The sequence below is a fragment of the Echinops telfairi genome, unplaced genomic scaffold (assembly GCF_000313985.2).
Source record: "Echinops telfairi isolate 266 unplaced genomic scaffold, ASM31398v2 ScPeMD7_7457;HRSCAF=8495, whole genome shotgun sequence".
Classification (NCBI taxonomy): domain Eukaryota; kingdom Metazoa; phylum Chordata; class Mammalia; order Afrosoricida; family Tenrecidae; genus Echinops; species Echinops telfairi.
Window position 1 is genome coordinate 34,236,318 of NW_022111357.1, and position 16,584 is coordinate 34,252,901.

Here is a 16,584-nt window from a genome sequence, read left to right on the forward strand (position 1 = left end):
CCCGTCCTCTGGTCCCCCAGCTGCGGTGTCCGTCGCTCCTGCGAGCGCCGGGGGTGGGCGGGGGCCGCGGGGAGAGCCGGGGTGGGGGGCATGGGGTCCCCGGGGGCACCGAGGACCTCTCAACCGATGTTCTTTTTCTTCCCTGTTTTTCCCTTCTGGGCGCTCCTCGCAGAGTTTGGGACCAAAGAGAGGAGAATGGATCTCGGCACAGGTACTGGCTGTGGGGAGCCCAGCAACCTCTTTCACTTTTCTTTTGGTTCTTGGACGGAAGTTCTTATTTTTAACCGAGTGGGGTGGCAGCTGAGGCCGGCGGTGGGGGGCCGGCCTGGCGGGGGGCGGGTGCTGGCCGCCCGGGCTCGCCCTGGATTCTGGATTGTGAGACTTGGGGGTGATATGATTGTTATTATTTGGTACTTGCTTACGGCCTGTGACTAATTTGATGCTTGTCATTATGAAAGAAGGGAGGGGGGAGGAGGTAGGGGGGAGCACCCACAGAGTGGAGTTCGGGGGTTTTTGGTGGGGGTTTTTGTGCTGTGTGTGTGTGTGTGTGTGTGTTCGTGTGCTTCTCCCCCTGCAGGATATCTGGGTGTCTGGCCATGGGGTGTGTGTTTTTATTTTTTTAGTGGGGGGTGGTTGAGTTTTTGAAAGCAGCGTCCTGTTGGGAAAGGTGGTTAGTCTGGTTTCGGGGTGACTGTCTCAAGGTAAAGGAATTTAATTTATTTGGGACAAGGCTGTGTTGCATGATCAAGCTGCTTATTATGGCTAATGAGTATTTTTCACCTGAGAGTCCGTGGGATGAGGCGGCTGTTATCAGTTCAAAGTGAGGGCCCAGGACTCTCTCCCTGTCCCCCTTTCCAGCCCCCACCTCGGCAGGGGAGTGGACCAGACAAACTATTAAATGTGGGTGTCTGGGTTTTGGGGGTGCCTACTATAGGAAGGGCTTCAGCCAGCACGCCACTGGCCTAGGGCCGAGTTGAGCCCCAGATTGGGGTGTTTTATTGGTTTCAGTGTGATTTTATTCAATGTTTCTCTTCTCTTCCCACCTGGGGCTCCAGTCTGAGCCCCGAGGGAGGTTTGTTTTTCAGCTTCTCATACTCTCCATTGCCCCAAATTAGATCAGAAGCGGCCGTGTTCTTCCCAGATTAAAAAGGGGATACTCATCAGTAACAAACAAATGGCTTCATTCACTGAGACCCCCTTCTGGACCCTCTGCGTCACTGGTGGCATAGCTAGTGGCAGTGGCTGTTAAGATTAGGATTTGTAACAGGCCCAAGTTCATGGCTGGCACTGGTCCTTGGGACAACTCTGTGTGGGATCCCTGAACTGACTTCTGACCTTCTGAGGTCAAAAGGGAGCCGGAAGAAGGCAGCCCCGGGAGGGGGGCTGGTGTTATGGTGTAGGTGTTATGGTGGCAGGCTGTAGGAGGGAGATGTGTACTTGTCAGTGATGTTAAAACAAAAATCCCACCGAGCCAATAGACTGATCAAAGTGTATTGGGTACACAGTTTATGAATCGGGAATCCATGTATGTCGGCCGGGAGCGGAAGACATTTCAAAGAGAAGAAAGAGTTTCCAGGGAGTCTTCCACGCCGTCTTACTCCCATTGCCGGTGAAGCAAGGCCCAAAGGGTGTCTTCATAGTAACAGTTTACCCTAAGACACAGCTTCCGGCCCTGCTCCGGGAGATTCTGTGTCCCAAAATGCCTGAAGCAAAAGGGTCTTTACCAGTTAGCAAGGCAGTTCTCTTGACTTACAGGTGACTTTCAGGAGACCAGTTGGCTCACAGCTCAAAATCAACCCAGGCCAATGGCCTGAGTGGGTTACCCCAACTCCAGGGACCCCAGAAATCTGGATTCCAAGAGAATTCAAAACTTTTTCTGTGGGAGGGGATGGCTCGTAGAGTTGTTCCCACCCCTCAGGTGATCTTGGATAATCGGATATGGAGGTGCCACAGGATTCCTGTGCCCAGGAAGGGTGTAACACCACCTGCTGGGCAAAGTGATGAAGGTGTCCAAAGCCACCCCGCCCTCCCTGCCCACCACCCCCGCAAGGAGCCAGCCCACTCCCATCTCTAATCAGCCACCTCATCAGCTCCCTCTCAAGCCCCACCCCCTTTCTTCGGAAATGGGGCCCCCACCCATCTCAGTCAAGAACCAGAACTTAGAAATGGGCTGGGGCAAGGAGCGCACCGCCCCTTAACCTGGGCTGGGCAAGCCTCTGCTTGTGGCCAGGCACAGGGGACCCAGGGATTACTCAGCTGGAAGGAGGGTCCCCTCATCTTCCTCCTGCCATCTCCAGGTGCCAACTGAGCTGGCTCTATCCCTCTGCCCTGTGCCAACTGTGCCATGGGCATGACTCCAAAGCCCTTTAGGGGGGTGACCGAACTGCAGGGAGGACTCCCAAGCCCAGCAGGAAGCCGTGGTAGAACCTCTTGTGACATCTCTCCTGAGCCGTGGGGAGCCTGGCTTCTCCTGCCCACTCCAGGGACAGGGCTTGAAACTTTTTCCTAGAAACTAGAAGGGCCCCTGAGGTCAGCTGGTCCCTGCTGTGGCGGGAGCTGCCAGGCCCCAGCCTGGACTCTGGCCACTCGGGGAGGAGAGGAGAGATCCATGGTGTCACAGTTCTGCTTCCTGGAGGAGTCATCTGCTGATCGCATCTCAGCCTCTTCTTTGAACTTGCAAGTTTCACTTAATCTCAGAACTTCAAAAGAAAAGCACCGCCCCCCCCCCCCCCCCACTTTCACACACACAAAAAGAAAACAGGTCAGGGTGGGGGCTGGCTCTCAGGTCTCTCTGAGCCTACCTCTGAGCTGACTCCAGGCCCAGCTTTGGGGCGTCAGGAGCTCAGTTTCCAGAACACTGCCGCGTACAGACCAGGTGAGGACCTCCTCTCCGGCCAGAGGCCACACCTCGTATGCACAGCATGGCTCTCTTTGCTTCTGGGCGCGCACTGAGCACCTTCCGAGGTGGGCTTCTCCTGCAAGCAAGAGGCTGGAGATACAGCGTCATAAGGGTTGCCGGCATCAGGGGCCCAATAGGCATTGGCTCTTGGACCAGCCATTGCCTCCCGGCCCCCCACCAGACTTCTTGGTCAGGGAGTGCCCCAACTCTTGTCATGCAATGGTGGGCAAGGCCTTGGCTTCTTAGGAGGGAACAGTAGAACCTCAAGACCTTCAGGGGCCATGTGGACCCCTGTTTCCCCACCATAGTTCAGCCAAGGGCTGGATCAATCTGGACGTCTTTAGCAATAAAAAATGCCGATGTCGTCCTAATTCACCAGGCCCCGAGATGACAGCAAATTTACATTTTTTAATTAAACTAGCAGCCAGTTTTTATGAGAGGGGGTTGGGTTATGCAAATCAAATGGTTGTGTACGGAAGATTAGGAGAGTTTGGGAATAAATTCCACAAATGCTAATAAAAAAAAAGAGAGAGAGCGAGAGAGGGAGGAGAGAAAGGAAGAGAAGGGGACAGGCCTCCATTAGACCCTTTTAGAGTGATTTCCCTTGGGGGGAGGGGAGGGAAGGCAGGAGGGGGAGGAGAGAGGAGGAAGCTTTCAGACCCAGGTAAATCCATCCTGTAGTTGGGAAGCGTCCTAGGATTAGGCCCCTACCAGGCCGATGGCGGCCCTTGAGCAAAACTGGAAGCAGAGGTGGAGAATGACTGTGGAAACAGGCGTGGGTTGTGAGCAAGCACTTGCCCCGACTCCCGGGGACCTGCTTCCAAGCACCCCTCTCTCTCTAAGGGATCCTGAGAGGAAGAGGAGGACCTGTCCAGGGCTGGCGCCTCCACCCAGAGCATGGAAGGTCAAGTGCAAGTAGCCAAGCGAGAAAAGCTCAGGCTGCAGGGAAGCAATGCAGGTGGCCCTGGCCGGTCGGGTGCTGCTCTTGCACCACACGGTCTAGGTCCAGGCCTCCCTGTGCCCAGCCCGCTGCTCTGTACCCCCTGGGCAAGCTCCACTGAGACTCCAGGTCCCCCTTGGGTTGCACGCTCTAGGCTGCTGCCGTGGGGTACGCCTGGAAGGCTCATTAGTGTGCTTCTGAAGGAGCACACTATGCTGCCCTCCACAAGGTCAGCAGTGTGAGACCCACCAGCCTCTCTGAGGGAGAAAGAGGAGGCTGTCCCTTAGAGTAACCCTGAGGCAGAATCGACTTGATGGGAGTGAGTTGGGGGACATGCTTTGGGGGGACACAGTTGCGAAGTAGGAGAAGGGAGGCTGCAAACTACTTCCAGGCGATGCCTGAGCCCAAGGAACAGAAGCCTTGGCCTCCTCAGCCCTGCCCGCTGTGCTCCACTCAGCTCATGCCTCCCCCAAGTGTCATCCGCCTCCAGGTTCACAGAGCTTCCGGGTCTCTTGCTCCAGGCCAGGGCTTTCCAGAAGGGAGGCTTCTGGGAACCCTGCGAGCTCCAGTTGTGGGAAGTTCGTGTACTGTATCTGGGGGGGAGATTCCAGGCCAGGGCTGGGGAGAGCAGGGTGCCCTCGATTTTCCTTCTTCCAGCTTTCCCGCGGTCCGATGTACCCACTGAACAAGTCTCAGGAGGGGCGGTCAGGATGGGCACCGATTCCACCAGTCTGCTGCAGGAAGGAGCAGTCCAGGCCAAGGGCAGATTGGGCTGTCGGGGAAGCAGGGAGCTTCCTGGTACCCTGGGGACAGAGGCTGACAGTGAAGTTTGGAGGCAGCTGGCCATCAGATGACCTTTACCTTCTCTGGTTCTCTGACTCCCGACTCGATTTTATCTGAGGCCTCCACCAGGTGATCTGGGGTGGGGGTGGGGGGTCAACTGGCTGAGACAAGAAGCGGGTCCTTTGTGGCCTTCTGTTTGATGTCAGGTATGCAGAAACAGGCAAGTCTGGGCTGTACATAGACCAACTCTAGCACTAAATGGAAGTCATTAGAGCAAAGCTCAGGTGGTACTGTGGGTTAGGCCTTGGGCCGCAAGCCACAAGGCCATCAGTTCAAACCCACCAGCCTGTATGGGGGAGAAAGAGGAGGCTGCCTGCTCCTGTAAAGATTTACCATCTCAGAAACAGAACGTAGGGTCGCTCTGTGTCCCAATCAGCTCAATGGCAGTGGGTTTGGTTTGGGTTTGGGTTTATTCCCCAATGGCAGCCAGAGACTGAACAGGTCTGAAAGGACCACCATTTCCCTGGTAGGCCCAGTCGGGGGAACCTCAGAGAGGGCTGGGGGCTGACACAATCCGATTCCTCTCCCAGCTGCATCCTCCTGCTGACCTCCCAGCTAGAAGGGGACTCTGTCCAAGGGGAAACGTGCATATTTTCGATAGGAAAATAAGATGAATGGAGCCTCCCTTGGGGGCCTGAACGATAGCCACCATGGAGTTGCTGCCCCTGCCTGAGGACCCTGCCCACTGTCTGGGCAGGAGGCATGGGTGGGGCTCGGGAGGCTCCTCCTTGCCCTGCACCTTGCCAGGTGAGAGATGCCCCTACCTTCATCAGCCTTTCCCCAACACCCACTATTCCTAGGAGGGAGGTGGTCAGGCCATTTCTCCACCTGGCCCCCAGCCCCAGCCCGGTGCTGGCTGCCGCCACTGCCTCCTCCCGCTGCTCCTATCCCCGTGCCTCCCTCTCCATCCTCAGAGGGGAAGGAAGTGGCTCTGTAGTAATTACCGCCTGCGGGTCCCCAAGGCGAGCAGCAGCTGTTCCGGGGTAGCGAGGCCAGGGTGCAGCAGGAGCAGGAGGGAGCGAGGGAGGCGGCCCCCGTGTACAAGGAAGAGCCCACAGTCCCACCTGCATGGGTTCTGAAAGGGGCCCGTCGGCAGTCCTGCCTGCATCCCCCACACACCAGCTTCCTGAGGGCATACCACTTCCGGTGTGGAAGACACCCCGGTAGGCAACTGGGCCTGCAAACCACAGAGTCTCTGGGGAGGACCCACCATGGGAGATGCCCCTTCACCCTGAGCTGGCAAGACTTGCCTGGGAGAGAGGAGCAAAGGCACTTTGTCCACACGCCGACAGGCTGCCTGCAACTCGGGGAAGGAGTGGCCTGTGGACGTCAAAGGTGGTAGGCTTTGGGACAGATGGAGACAAGCAGGCAGGAGGCCCCTCCACCAACCCCCATCCTTGGAGCTGCCTCTCTTTTGCACCCCTAGCCCCTCTGAAGCAAACTCAAGGCCCCCACAAAGTGGCTGCCTTTCTTGTCCAGGCTCATCCAGTCCCCTGAAACTCGGTCCTTCTGCCTGTGTTTGGACCCGCGACTCCCCCACCCTCTCAAAGCCCTGGAGGAAGAGAAGAGGCTGGCAGGGGGCTTTCTGCCTTGAGGGTCTGCTTGTCTAGGTGACCCTTGAGTACCAGGACAGCTCTCCTCGGGCCCCATGAGCCCTGGCTCTAAGGAGACCTCACCCAGCCAGGGCCTGGCACGTCTCTGTGACCTGTTGGTAACCGTTAGGCGTTGGGACCGTTGTTCTGACGTCTCCTGGTGCTCGGTACAGGGCTGGATCTTGGCCGTCCCACTGTGAGTGAGGTGGCCGGCTGCATTGATTGACGCCTCTTCCCTTTCACTAGGGGAGAAGGAGACAAGCAGGAGATGCTGGCCGGTTCCTGGAGGACCGGAGTTTTAGCTCCTCAAGAGCTCTCCAGACCAGGCTTACAGGAAGGAATGGAGCTGGGACTAGGATGGCATGAAGGAAGTTGCAGGGGGCCCACGTGAGTTCCTGGGACCGTAGCTTGGGGCTGGGAAGGTCCAGGATCAGGTCAGCCAGGGGCCAGTGGGTGGTCTGAGACTGCTACTTCCTCGCTCTACCTCCCCTTCCTGTGTCCTCTTCCCCGCCCCCCACCCCGGGCAGGCTGCACCCCTGAGCAGTCTGTCCTGGATAGGTCCTTCTCCCTAGGTCTAGTGCCCCTCCAGCTAGGTAGACCCAGCCCAGGGCATGAGGCCAGAAAGGGGGGGGGGGGCTTGCGCTGAGACCCCACCTGGACTGCCAGGGTGCTTGCCTCTGCCGCTCTGTTGGGGCCGCTTGAGTTAGCTGTGGACTCTCCTGTGGGCCCTTCATGCCCCATGGGCTCTGCGCTGGCACAAGCTCTGGGCTTCTGAGTGCCTCTCAAAGCCAACAGGGCCCTGGGCTCCAGCTGCCTCCTTAGCAGTTGCTGCTGCTGCCGCCGCCCGCCATGTGCACTCCAGTAGACCAGAGAGCACTCCAGAGCTGAGCTCTGGCCTGCATTGACCTCTTGGGGCTCTCTTGGGGAGCTAAGGGGTTTCTAGGGAGGGAGCCACAGAGAATGGGTGACAGATGTAGGAACGTGGCAAAGCCTTGGGTCGGAGACGCGGGAATAGCGGGCAAGGAGGGTGTCGGGAGCCTTGCGAAGTGGGGCTTCTGTGGTGATATCCTCCACCTGCACCCGGGCTAGTGCATCCCTCTCCCCCCACGAGCCAGGAGGGCAGCCACAGAGAGGGCAGGACGAGGCATGGCACTGCCCAGCAGGGGGCGCCCTGCCGCACCTGCCCCAGTGCTTCCAGGACCAGGCGAGCATAGTCCCCCACCTGGCCCAAGCCTTCCGGCCCAGGGTGGGGGAGGGGAGCTGCCCGTACCCACCCCTGGAGGTTCCTCGCGATGAGTTTGTTTTGCCAGGGTGACCTGTTTAATCATCTCATTTTCTGGTGGCCGTTTATTCCTCGTTTCCACGGTTACGGCCCCATTAAGGGGAGAAGCAATAAGGCAGCGAGTCAAACAGGTAATAAAAACATTAAAGCCCATGTGCACAGAGGGAGGATGGGCGGGTGGGAAGAGGTTCAGTGAGGTGAGACGGACCCCAGGGAGGCAGGGGAAGGGGCCGCCCCGCTTCTTCCTTGTCCTCCAGAGGCCACCGGGAGGGCTGGGAGCTGGGGGTCGCAGAAGCCACCACTCCCCGCACCCCCACTTCCACCTCTGCTGAGCCCCTTGGAGACCAGGACCCAGCGCCCAGCTTCCACCACCCTCAGAGTCCTGCCCTGGTTCCTGGGTGCCCCAGGCAACAGGCCTCCAGGTGGGAGGTACCACAGGAAGGAGGGACGTGGGGTCAAGCAAGCTCCCTACAGGACAGCCCCTCACCCCTCACTGGCTGTGGGACCTGTTTCCAAGCGGCCTCACTGGGAGGGGGTGGTGGCTTCTGACATTGTTTTGCACTCTGGAATCTTTTTCTGCCAACTTTATCAGAAAGCGTATTTGTGGTGAGTGGTGCTAACAGGGCCAGCCTGGTGAGTAAACAGCCGTGGTGTGACCTTCAGAGGGAAGAGCCCGGCTGGCCTGGAGAGAGGGGAGGCCCTTTCTGGGCACGGTGAGAGGGGATTGTCCCCAGCAGCCTCTTCCTAGCAGCGTGGCCTGTCCCAAGTACAAATGATCCCTCTCTCAGGGGTGTGACGTCCACCTGTGGGCTCAGCAGCTGCTGACATGAGCGTCTCCTCTGTGCTCCACAGAGCTGCTCCCGCCCTCCCCCTCCCCCCCACCCCAGCCAGGCACTGGGCACATGCTTCCCTCGGGGCACCCTGTCCTCCCTTTGCTGTGGTGGTGCCCCCAGCCTCTCTTGCTCTGCCCTTGAAGTTGGCCAATTGGGCGGGGGAGAGCTGACTGAGGAACGAGGGCCAGCCTGTAGTCACAGCCCCCCTCAGCCAGGAAGAGTGGGGGACCTTCACCTCTTTGAACCAGCCTCTGTGGCATTGGGGCCCAGGGGTCAAGGACTCATCCAGGCAAGTAAGAGAGCAGGGCTCTGCTCCAAGGGGCGCCCCTGAGTCAGCAAGGAGCCCCCTTCTTCCTCCCGCCCAGGATACGGTCCCTGGCAAACTCCTGAAGGTGTACATCTCTGGTTACTCATTTTCAAAGTTGGCTCCTGGAGGGGGGGCGTGGAGGAGGATGGGTTTGGGGGAAGCCCTCTGGCTGGGAAGCATACCTTGGGAATGGGCCTAGAGGAGTTAATATTCCGATCAAACAATTAAAAATAGAAAATGCGCCCGAGACACAGCTGCTGAAGTTTCTTCAGCAACTGCCACCAGCGGGTTCACGGGGCAGCTGGTCCTGGGAAGCAGTTTTTCCACAAACAACAAATATCGGAGATGGCAGCACGTTCCGCTCCCCACCCACACACAGGTCCCTCCCAGGTCCCGACAGGTGCTCAGGGGCTCTGAGCCCAGGGGTCTGTGCACTCCAGGGCTGCCCCTCTCCCTTCCACACCAGCCACAGCGGTGACATCATCACCAGATGCCTTGGTAATTGCTTTAAGAATCTAACTTAAAATAAGATGAAAACTTATATTCCTGAATGAGGAGTAATTTCCCATCTAATAGTAAATTAGTGAAAGGATTATACCGGGGGCCTGGCAGACACGCCAAGCTCATCTGATAATCCGACCGTCTCAAGCCAAATGGAGCGAGACCAAGGGAGACACAGCCCCCACTCCCACCCCACCCTGGAACACCCCAAATCTAAGCCCAGGCTCGGCTCCCCAGCTTCCTCGTTGGGCTCATCCACAGCTGCTCAGTTGGGAGCACCCTCTCTCTGGGGGCTTCCACCCCTGTCAATGAGGGGGACCAGCCTCTCAAAATCAAAGGCAGGCTGAAGTCTGGCCACCCAAGCCACTTCTCCCAGGGGCGAGCAGCTGCTCTTCTCTCTGGCCCTGAGACTGGGGAACCAGGCTGTCAGCGATGTTGGAACCTCACAGGAAGGTGACCAACGACCCTGGTTGGCCTAGGACTGTCCACTTTCAATCCTGACAGTCCCATATCCCGGGCATGTCCTTAGTTCCTGGCAAACTTGGGCAGTGCCTCAGTCCTCTTTGGAGACGATGGGGATTGGTGCAGGGAGGAGCTGATTGAGATGCCCCCTCCCTCAAGGAGGACACTGTGAACTAGGATGTGCCATGGAGTAGGGGGCGGGTGAAGAACAGGGGGGCGTGGCCCTAAGGGGCATAAAAACCAAACCCATTGCCATCGAGTCATTTCCAGCTCAGAGTAGAACTCAGAGTGCCCGCAGGTCTCCCGGGAAGTAGAATCTTTCAGGAGGCCGACTGCTACGTCTTTTTCCCAAGGAGCAGTTGGTGGGTTTGAACCGCTGAACCTATTAGCAGGGCAGTACATAACCACCATGCCGCCAGAGCCCTTTGGGTTACTCACAGCCCGGTCTAGCTGCACCCCTCTTCCTTGGGCTGCCTTGGTCAGCCTGGTGAGTGAGAACTTGAAGGGAGGCTCCCCAGGCATGCCCTGAAGCCCTCTGACTGGCTGAGATCCCCCACGCCCTCCACCACTTTGAAGTGGAATTTTAAACTCCACTCCTCCGCGTGTGAGTTGGCACGGGCTTTGTGAGCACGGATGGCACTCGCCTCGCCCTGCCGTGTTTACTAGTGCTTTTGCGGCCCCCCAGCCTCCGCATGCGACATCTCAGATGTCCTATATCCTCCTAGAGAGACAGCGACCCGACCCTTGTTCCAGAACCTGGGAGCAGGCTCCTGAGGTGGAGCGGGGCTTCTCTGAGCATCTGAGGCAGCTCGGGCTCCCAGGGCTGGGTGTGGACTGTGCTGCCTGCTCCCGGTCCCTAGACCTCGCGGGGCCTCACACGTCCCATCTGTGAAACATAGACTGCGTCCCTGGGCCCTCCTTGCAAAGTGAAGCAAGATGCCTGATGAAAATGGGCTGTGAGCTTTTGGGAGGAAAGCCTCTGAAGGTGCCCCTCCCTCCCGTCTGGGCGCAGGTGAGCGTTGTGTTGCAGGGGCATTGAACGCCGGCGGGGGGCGCATCTGTGAAATGGAAATGGGTGGACTGAAGCTGGCACTTGAGGAAGGATGCTTCAAATGGGGGGGCGGGTTCCTGAGAGACAAATTCGTGTGTGTGTGTGGTGAGTTTCTGCAGGTGCATGGACTTGGCTGGAAGGAGACGGTGGACCACTCTCCCGGCTCATGGGGGACCAGTTCAGGGGTGCATCTTGGGGTTGCCCTGGAGACTAGAGGGTCAGCCAGCTGCTTGGCTCTCCACCGCCCTGCTCCAGCCTGGGGCTGGTTTGGGTTCGCCATGCCTGTCGCTGAGTTGACCGTATGGGTTGTACCTATGGGGAGGTGGGACCAGCCAAATACTGACTTCGGGGGAGGACTTGGCTACCTGAGTGGCAACCTCCGCCACCCCCACACAAGGGGACGGGATTATGGGGCTGAAGGACTAAGAATTCCTGGTCTAAACAACCCAAGAAGCCTGCTCAGAGAGCAAGGCAGAGCCCCCAATGGCAGCTCTTGCTGGGCCGGATTCTGTGGCTGTGGTCATTCAGGCAGCTGATGGAGGTATGAGGGGCCTCCTTGGCCTCTGGTCTCTTGCCCTCAAGTTGAGGAACGGGTAGAGCCGACCTCCCAATGGACAGGCAGCCTCCGGCCCTGGCCTCTCCCAGGTAGCCTCCCTACCTGGAGGTGATGACCCCACCCTGGGCTTCATGGGGCACCTGACTCTGGGGGCCCGGGGCGGGCTTCTGATGGGTCTGGAACAGACCTCCTCTCCCTCGACCCCTAGGCAGGGTCAAAGGCCCAGAGAAGGAGCCGGGGGATGTTTTCTGTTTCCGGTCCCTTGGGGACTCAGGGGCAGATTGAGACAGGCTCCTTGCAGGGAAGGTGTTAACAAACAGCAGGTGATTAAACATGACAAGCGGTGACATTTCTGTGCGGGTTCTCAGTCCCGGCAATGCCAAGAATGAAGCTATAAACCCTGACATTTTGTGTTATGCACTCTGAGAGGTTTTTAATAGACCTCTCTGCCTCTTCCCTAGTCAACTTCTCTTTCCCTCCTTCACGCGCCCCCCACCCCCAGTATATCCATTGCCCCTCAGAGACCCCCACCTCCCTCCCCCACTCAGCCTGGCCTCTAGAGCCTCTGGAACCCCAGGTTCTTGGCATGTCCCCTCCTGGGGCTGCGGAGGGAGGGTGTCAGGTGTGGGGTGTCCCCGCCCCCAGCCTTCCCTTCCTTTGATCTTTCCTAGTGTCCCTGCTCTTACCCCCCCCATGTCCTGGATCCCTCCCTCCCCTTCTTTTCTGGGGTGCTGATCTCATCGCCTCACCCTTAGCTGAGGCAGTCCCAGTTGTCTGGGACAGCAGGTGGCCGTCCCTGTGCCCTCTTTGTGCGGGGAGAGACTTGCTAGCGATGTAGGGCTTGGTGTGGGATGTCCCACATCGTTTTTTTTCTTTTTTCCAATTTCCTTTTCTCCTTTTGGGGACAGGCAGGAGGTGGAGGGAGAGCCGGGCACTTCACTGCAAACAGTTGCTGGGTGTATTCGGAAAGGGACCGGGTGGCAACAGTTGTTCTCTTGCCGAGAAGCGTTGGAACAACTGGGGCCTCGTTTGTCCTGGGGCAGAGCCCCGTGAAGGGCGTTTAGAGGTGAGCCGGGGGCTCCGGAGGGTGAGACACCCGTGAGGAGGGGCTTCAGCCTCAGCCTTCCCACCCCCACCCCCACCCCCAAGGGCTCCGGACCTCGGCTGGGGTGGTTGTAGAGGTCAGGCACCACATGGGCCCTGGTGAACGTGGGAGGTCATCGTCCTCCAGTCACTACCTCGGGGGCCAAGCTGGCAGTCCCTGTGGTCCCTTGATGGGTTCTTACAGACATGCAGGACACTGGGGGCACCAGGAAGGGGCGTGTGGGCAAAGGCCTCTGGGGCAGTGGCCTGGGAGGAGGAGGAGCCAGACCAGCTTGGAGGACGGAGGCGTGTTACACTGCTGAGATGGAGATGCCCGGAGTGCTGGCTGGCTGCAGGGAGATAGGGAGCCACCTCCACATGGTGTGCCCTCATCTCTGGGCCACGGACCCAGAGCCTGTTCTCCACCTGCCTGGAGGGGGAGGCCGGAAGTTGGTCAGTGCCACCAAGACCCAGAGACTCCTCCTTGGCCAGCCTGGGGTCCCGTACGGATGAATTATGGGCCAGGGGGCAGAGGGTCAGGGCTCTGGGAGGAATGGGAGACCAGGGTCCTGGGCCCCGGGATTAGTGTGCACGCGTCTGCTCAGTTCCGCCCCTCCCCACCTTTGCCGGTGTGGTCCCGAGTGGGCCTCGGCCGGCCCCGTGCTCAGCATGTTTGCCATGGGCTGGCGATGGCCTCTTTCCCACTGGACTCAAGCACCCAGAGACCCATGGTCACACTCCCTGGTGCCCGAAGCCAGCATAGGCTATGCGAGGAGATGCCACCAAGCCTGGGGACTTGGCCCTCCCTCCTGAGAGCAGCCTGGGGACTCCTGGCGTCCAGACCCAGAGAGCCATACCCGCCCTGGCCTTCAGCGCCCTGTCCCTTCATCACACTTCACCCCTCACTCTTCAGTCAGTCCCCCTGCTCCCGAAGGAAAGGGCTCTCGAGACACTCCGGCTTCTTCCCCGACCCGGCTCAGCCTCAGCCTCGGCCCAGGCTCAGGCACAGGCACCACACCTCCATGCCAGTGCCTGATAAAAGGAGGACCCTGCTCTCGCCTTGTGGGGGGCGGGGGGAGCGTCATCACTGGTGGAGGGCAGATTCCAGCCACAGGTCCCCTCTCCACCCTCAACCCTGTCCTGCCAGACTTGGCCGGGCGCCTTTAATGCCACCCCTTGCCATCTTCTGCCCAGAGCCTAGCCAACGCCTCCTGAAGGGCCAAGAGGCTCCACCTGCTCCCTCACTTGGCTACTGGGCAGGAAGGGGGTGCACCACTGAGGGAGGAGGGGGGAGTCCCAGCACCAGGACTTGGCCTGCTGCCCCTGTAGATCCGGAGCCAGGTTTTACTGTAATCCCTGCATCCTGTTGCACATCCTTCATCAGTTGGAGCCCAGGTTGGGCTGGACTCTGTGGTGACACTTGGGACTGTAGCCTGCAAAACCCGAAGTGGAGCTTTCTGGGTTGGGGCTGGGGGCAGTGAGGAAGAGGCAGGTGGCTGGGAGGCGAAGGGAGTCCGTGCAGCACAGCGCAGGATGTGGACAGAGCCCCCGGCTGGGGGTGGAGGACAGCTGTTGCAGTCTGGGAACCAGGGCTGGGGTTGGAGGAGAGGTGAAGGGGCTCCCTGGGAGAGCTCAGGCCCAGTGGAGACCCAGGACATATCATTGAGACAGCTGGCCCAGGAGTCGCTCTGTAGTGAGCAAGGGCTCCAGCCGGGGCGGGCAAGAGGGGGCCCAGGTCCAAGATGAGGTGTGTTCCTGGCCTGCGGGAGCTGGCCTTCCTGAAGAAGGGTGAGGCAGAGCCCTGCGAGAACAGGGTGCCGGTTTGGCCAGAACCCCAGGCCTAGGTTCCACCAGAAAGCAGGTTGACTGTTCCCAGACCTGGCCCACAGTCCCTCTGGCAATCCAGGAAAAGTTAGGGGGCAGAGAGGAGTGTCCGCCACCGGACCTCAACTCCTCCCCACCCGAGAAGCCACAGTGGAGGAGTGACAGGGAAGCGTGGACACAGTCTGGCCGTCCAGCCGGAAGCCAGGAGTGGGCTGGCTGGAGACGGGTGTCTGTCCTGCCAGGGGCCCAGGCCGGCTCTGCAGACAGCCTCTTTTCTATATGGAAATGAAGAATTTAGGCTAATGGAGCTCAACCATCTCTAATTTTGCGATGGCAGGAGGATTTTGATTGAAAGTAATTAAGCAAGCTAGCTGTAAAATTAATTAAAGCAAAAGGGGGGGATTTTTTATTGGATTGGATAGCGATATAGCGTCTGTCAGGCGGGGGACGGATGGGGGTGACCTGAATCCTCTGCCCTCCCCCTCCCCCTCAGGACGTTTATGTCACTTTAATCTCCTTACAGCGGCTGCTGTGCATTTGTTTGAAATAATCAAGGAAATATGGTCAGAAATTGTCAGCTTTCAGATCTAATTTACCTGACGGCCCCTGCGCGAGCCGGCGCGGCCCGGGGAGTGAACGAGCGTGCGTGAGCGGGCAGAGGAGGCCAAGTGGGCACAGAGCACGCTGGGCACATGAGGCCCCCCTCCCCAGCCTAGGCCGCGCTGAGGGGCAGGGAGGTTGCACCCTGGTGTCTGGGAGCTTGGGGAACGGGGGCCCTCCCCAGACTTCCCCTTCCTTGAGCAGACCCCACCCCCCACCTGCTGTTCCCCCTACACTGTAACCAGCTTTAAGGTTTAAGGCATATAGGATTAGGGAGGTGGTGGTAATTCCTTATTCCAGATGGCAGACAACTAACTGCTAAACCCTTACCGCAGGGCCACCACTTTTTGAAATGCTCCCAAATTAGTCCCCCTCCTGTTGGACGTGGGGGTGGGCTGCAGGGTGGGCCGGGTGACAGTGTCATCCACAGTGCCTCTCTGCCACCTGCCACCATCGCTACCATCTTTCCTGAGCCGTTTGGGACTGTGCTTCCCTGTCTCAAGTCCCCCCTTGGAGCCGGGGACCGTGACTGCCCTGCTTCTCCTGGGCAGCATAGCTCACATGTCCCGGAGTTCTTGCCCTCTGAGCTGGGTGCACACTCTCATGCACACAGGTGTCCGAGCCTCCCACAAGGTCCCCATGACATTCCTCCCCGCAGAGTCAGACCCTGCTCTGGGACACCCTACTGCAGAGCTCCTGGTGGCCCTCTCCAGGTCTGGCCAGGGTGTGGCTTGAACCCTCTCCAGCAGGGAACCCTGTGGTGTTGAGGGCCGGCAGACCCTGGCACAGTGTCCCGGGACTGCAGAAAGGACCCCTGCAGGCGAGCACTGCCCAACAGTTGGAGTCACTGAGCGTGAACGTATTTAGAGAGGCACTTGGCTGCCTGGGTGCCTGCGGCCTCCACAGCCTCTCTAGATCTCGGGTCTTAGTCCCCAGCTAGTCCTGAGACTCTACAGCAATGGCTGCCTCCCTCGTGGCTGGGCACCTGGAATCAGGTGTGGGCCCTCCTCGGGGATGCCTTACCTTCCTGGGGACGGGGGAGAAAGGAGGGTCTAGAGACAACAGGGCAGTGGGGGGGTGGGGCAGCTTGTGTACCCACCAGAGAGCGTTCCCACTCGAAGACCTCTGCCCCTACCTGCCCTTCTCGGGGCACAGGTTGGGCACCGTGCCACCCAGACACCCTAGCCTCCACATCCATCTGCCCTTTCTTTAGACCCCTTGTGAGTTTCCCTACCTCCTCTTCCTGGCCCAGCTCGGTCCTCTGGAGCAGGTGACCCCACCGGCAGAGACCAGAGATTGGACTTTGAGTCTCCTTCCCACCCAGGTCCCAGGCAGCTGGAAGGTTGGGAAGTGTTACCCCACTGAGCAATCTGCCTGGACCTCCTCTCTCCCCTCACCAAGAGTCACCTAGCTTGGGGCAGGGCCACCAGGGGAGAGGGAGCCCACTGCCCCCCCTCCAAAGAGGGGAGGGCAAACCCTGGCTCTTCTTAGTGCCCAGGGCCCTGTATTCCCTTGCCCAACCATGCCCGCAGGGGTCTGGGTGAGAGGCAGCAGCATGGCTGGATGCCATAGGGGCACAGCGAGAGCCAGAGGCCTGCACTGTCTGCCCGCCAGCTGCCCGGGCACCAGATCCCCAGAGACAGGAGGTTAGAGAGAGCGGCCCCAGCCCAGCTTCTCACCTCCACGAACAGCTCATGGCAGCCTGGCTTATGGTGATGTGGGGGACCTGCCCAGGGACAGCCAGGGCTGCTTGTACCAGACCCCGCGGGGCCCAGTGCTGGCCGGGGCTGCGGGGGGCACTGCTGCAGAAC

At 59.3% G+C, this 16,584-nt stretch overlaps 1 protein-coding gene across 1 annotated transcript in view; it reads left to right on the forward strand.

Moving 5' to 3' along the window:
- The window catches only part of CASZ1 (castor zinc finger 1), a 147,274-nt gene that overhangs the window by 105,437 nt on the left and 25,253 nt on the right, over nt 1-16,584 (forward strand). The window contains exon 3 of the mRNA XM_045299003.1: nt 173-211. Within this exon, the coding sequence (XP_045154938.1) occupies nt 196-211 (16 nt within the window). The 5' untranslated portion in view covers nt 173-195. The remainder of the gene's footprint in view (nt 1-172; nt 212-16,584) is intronic.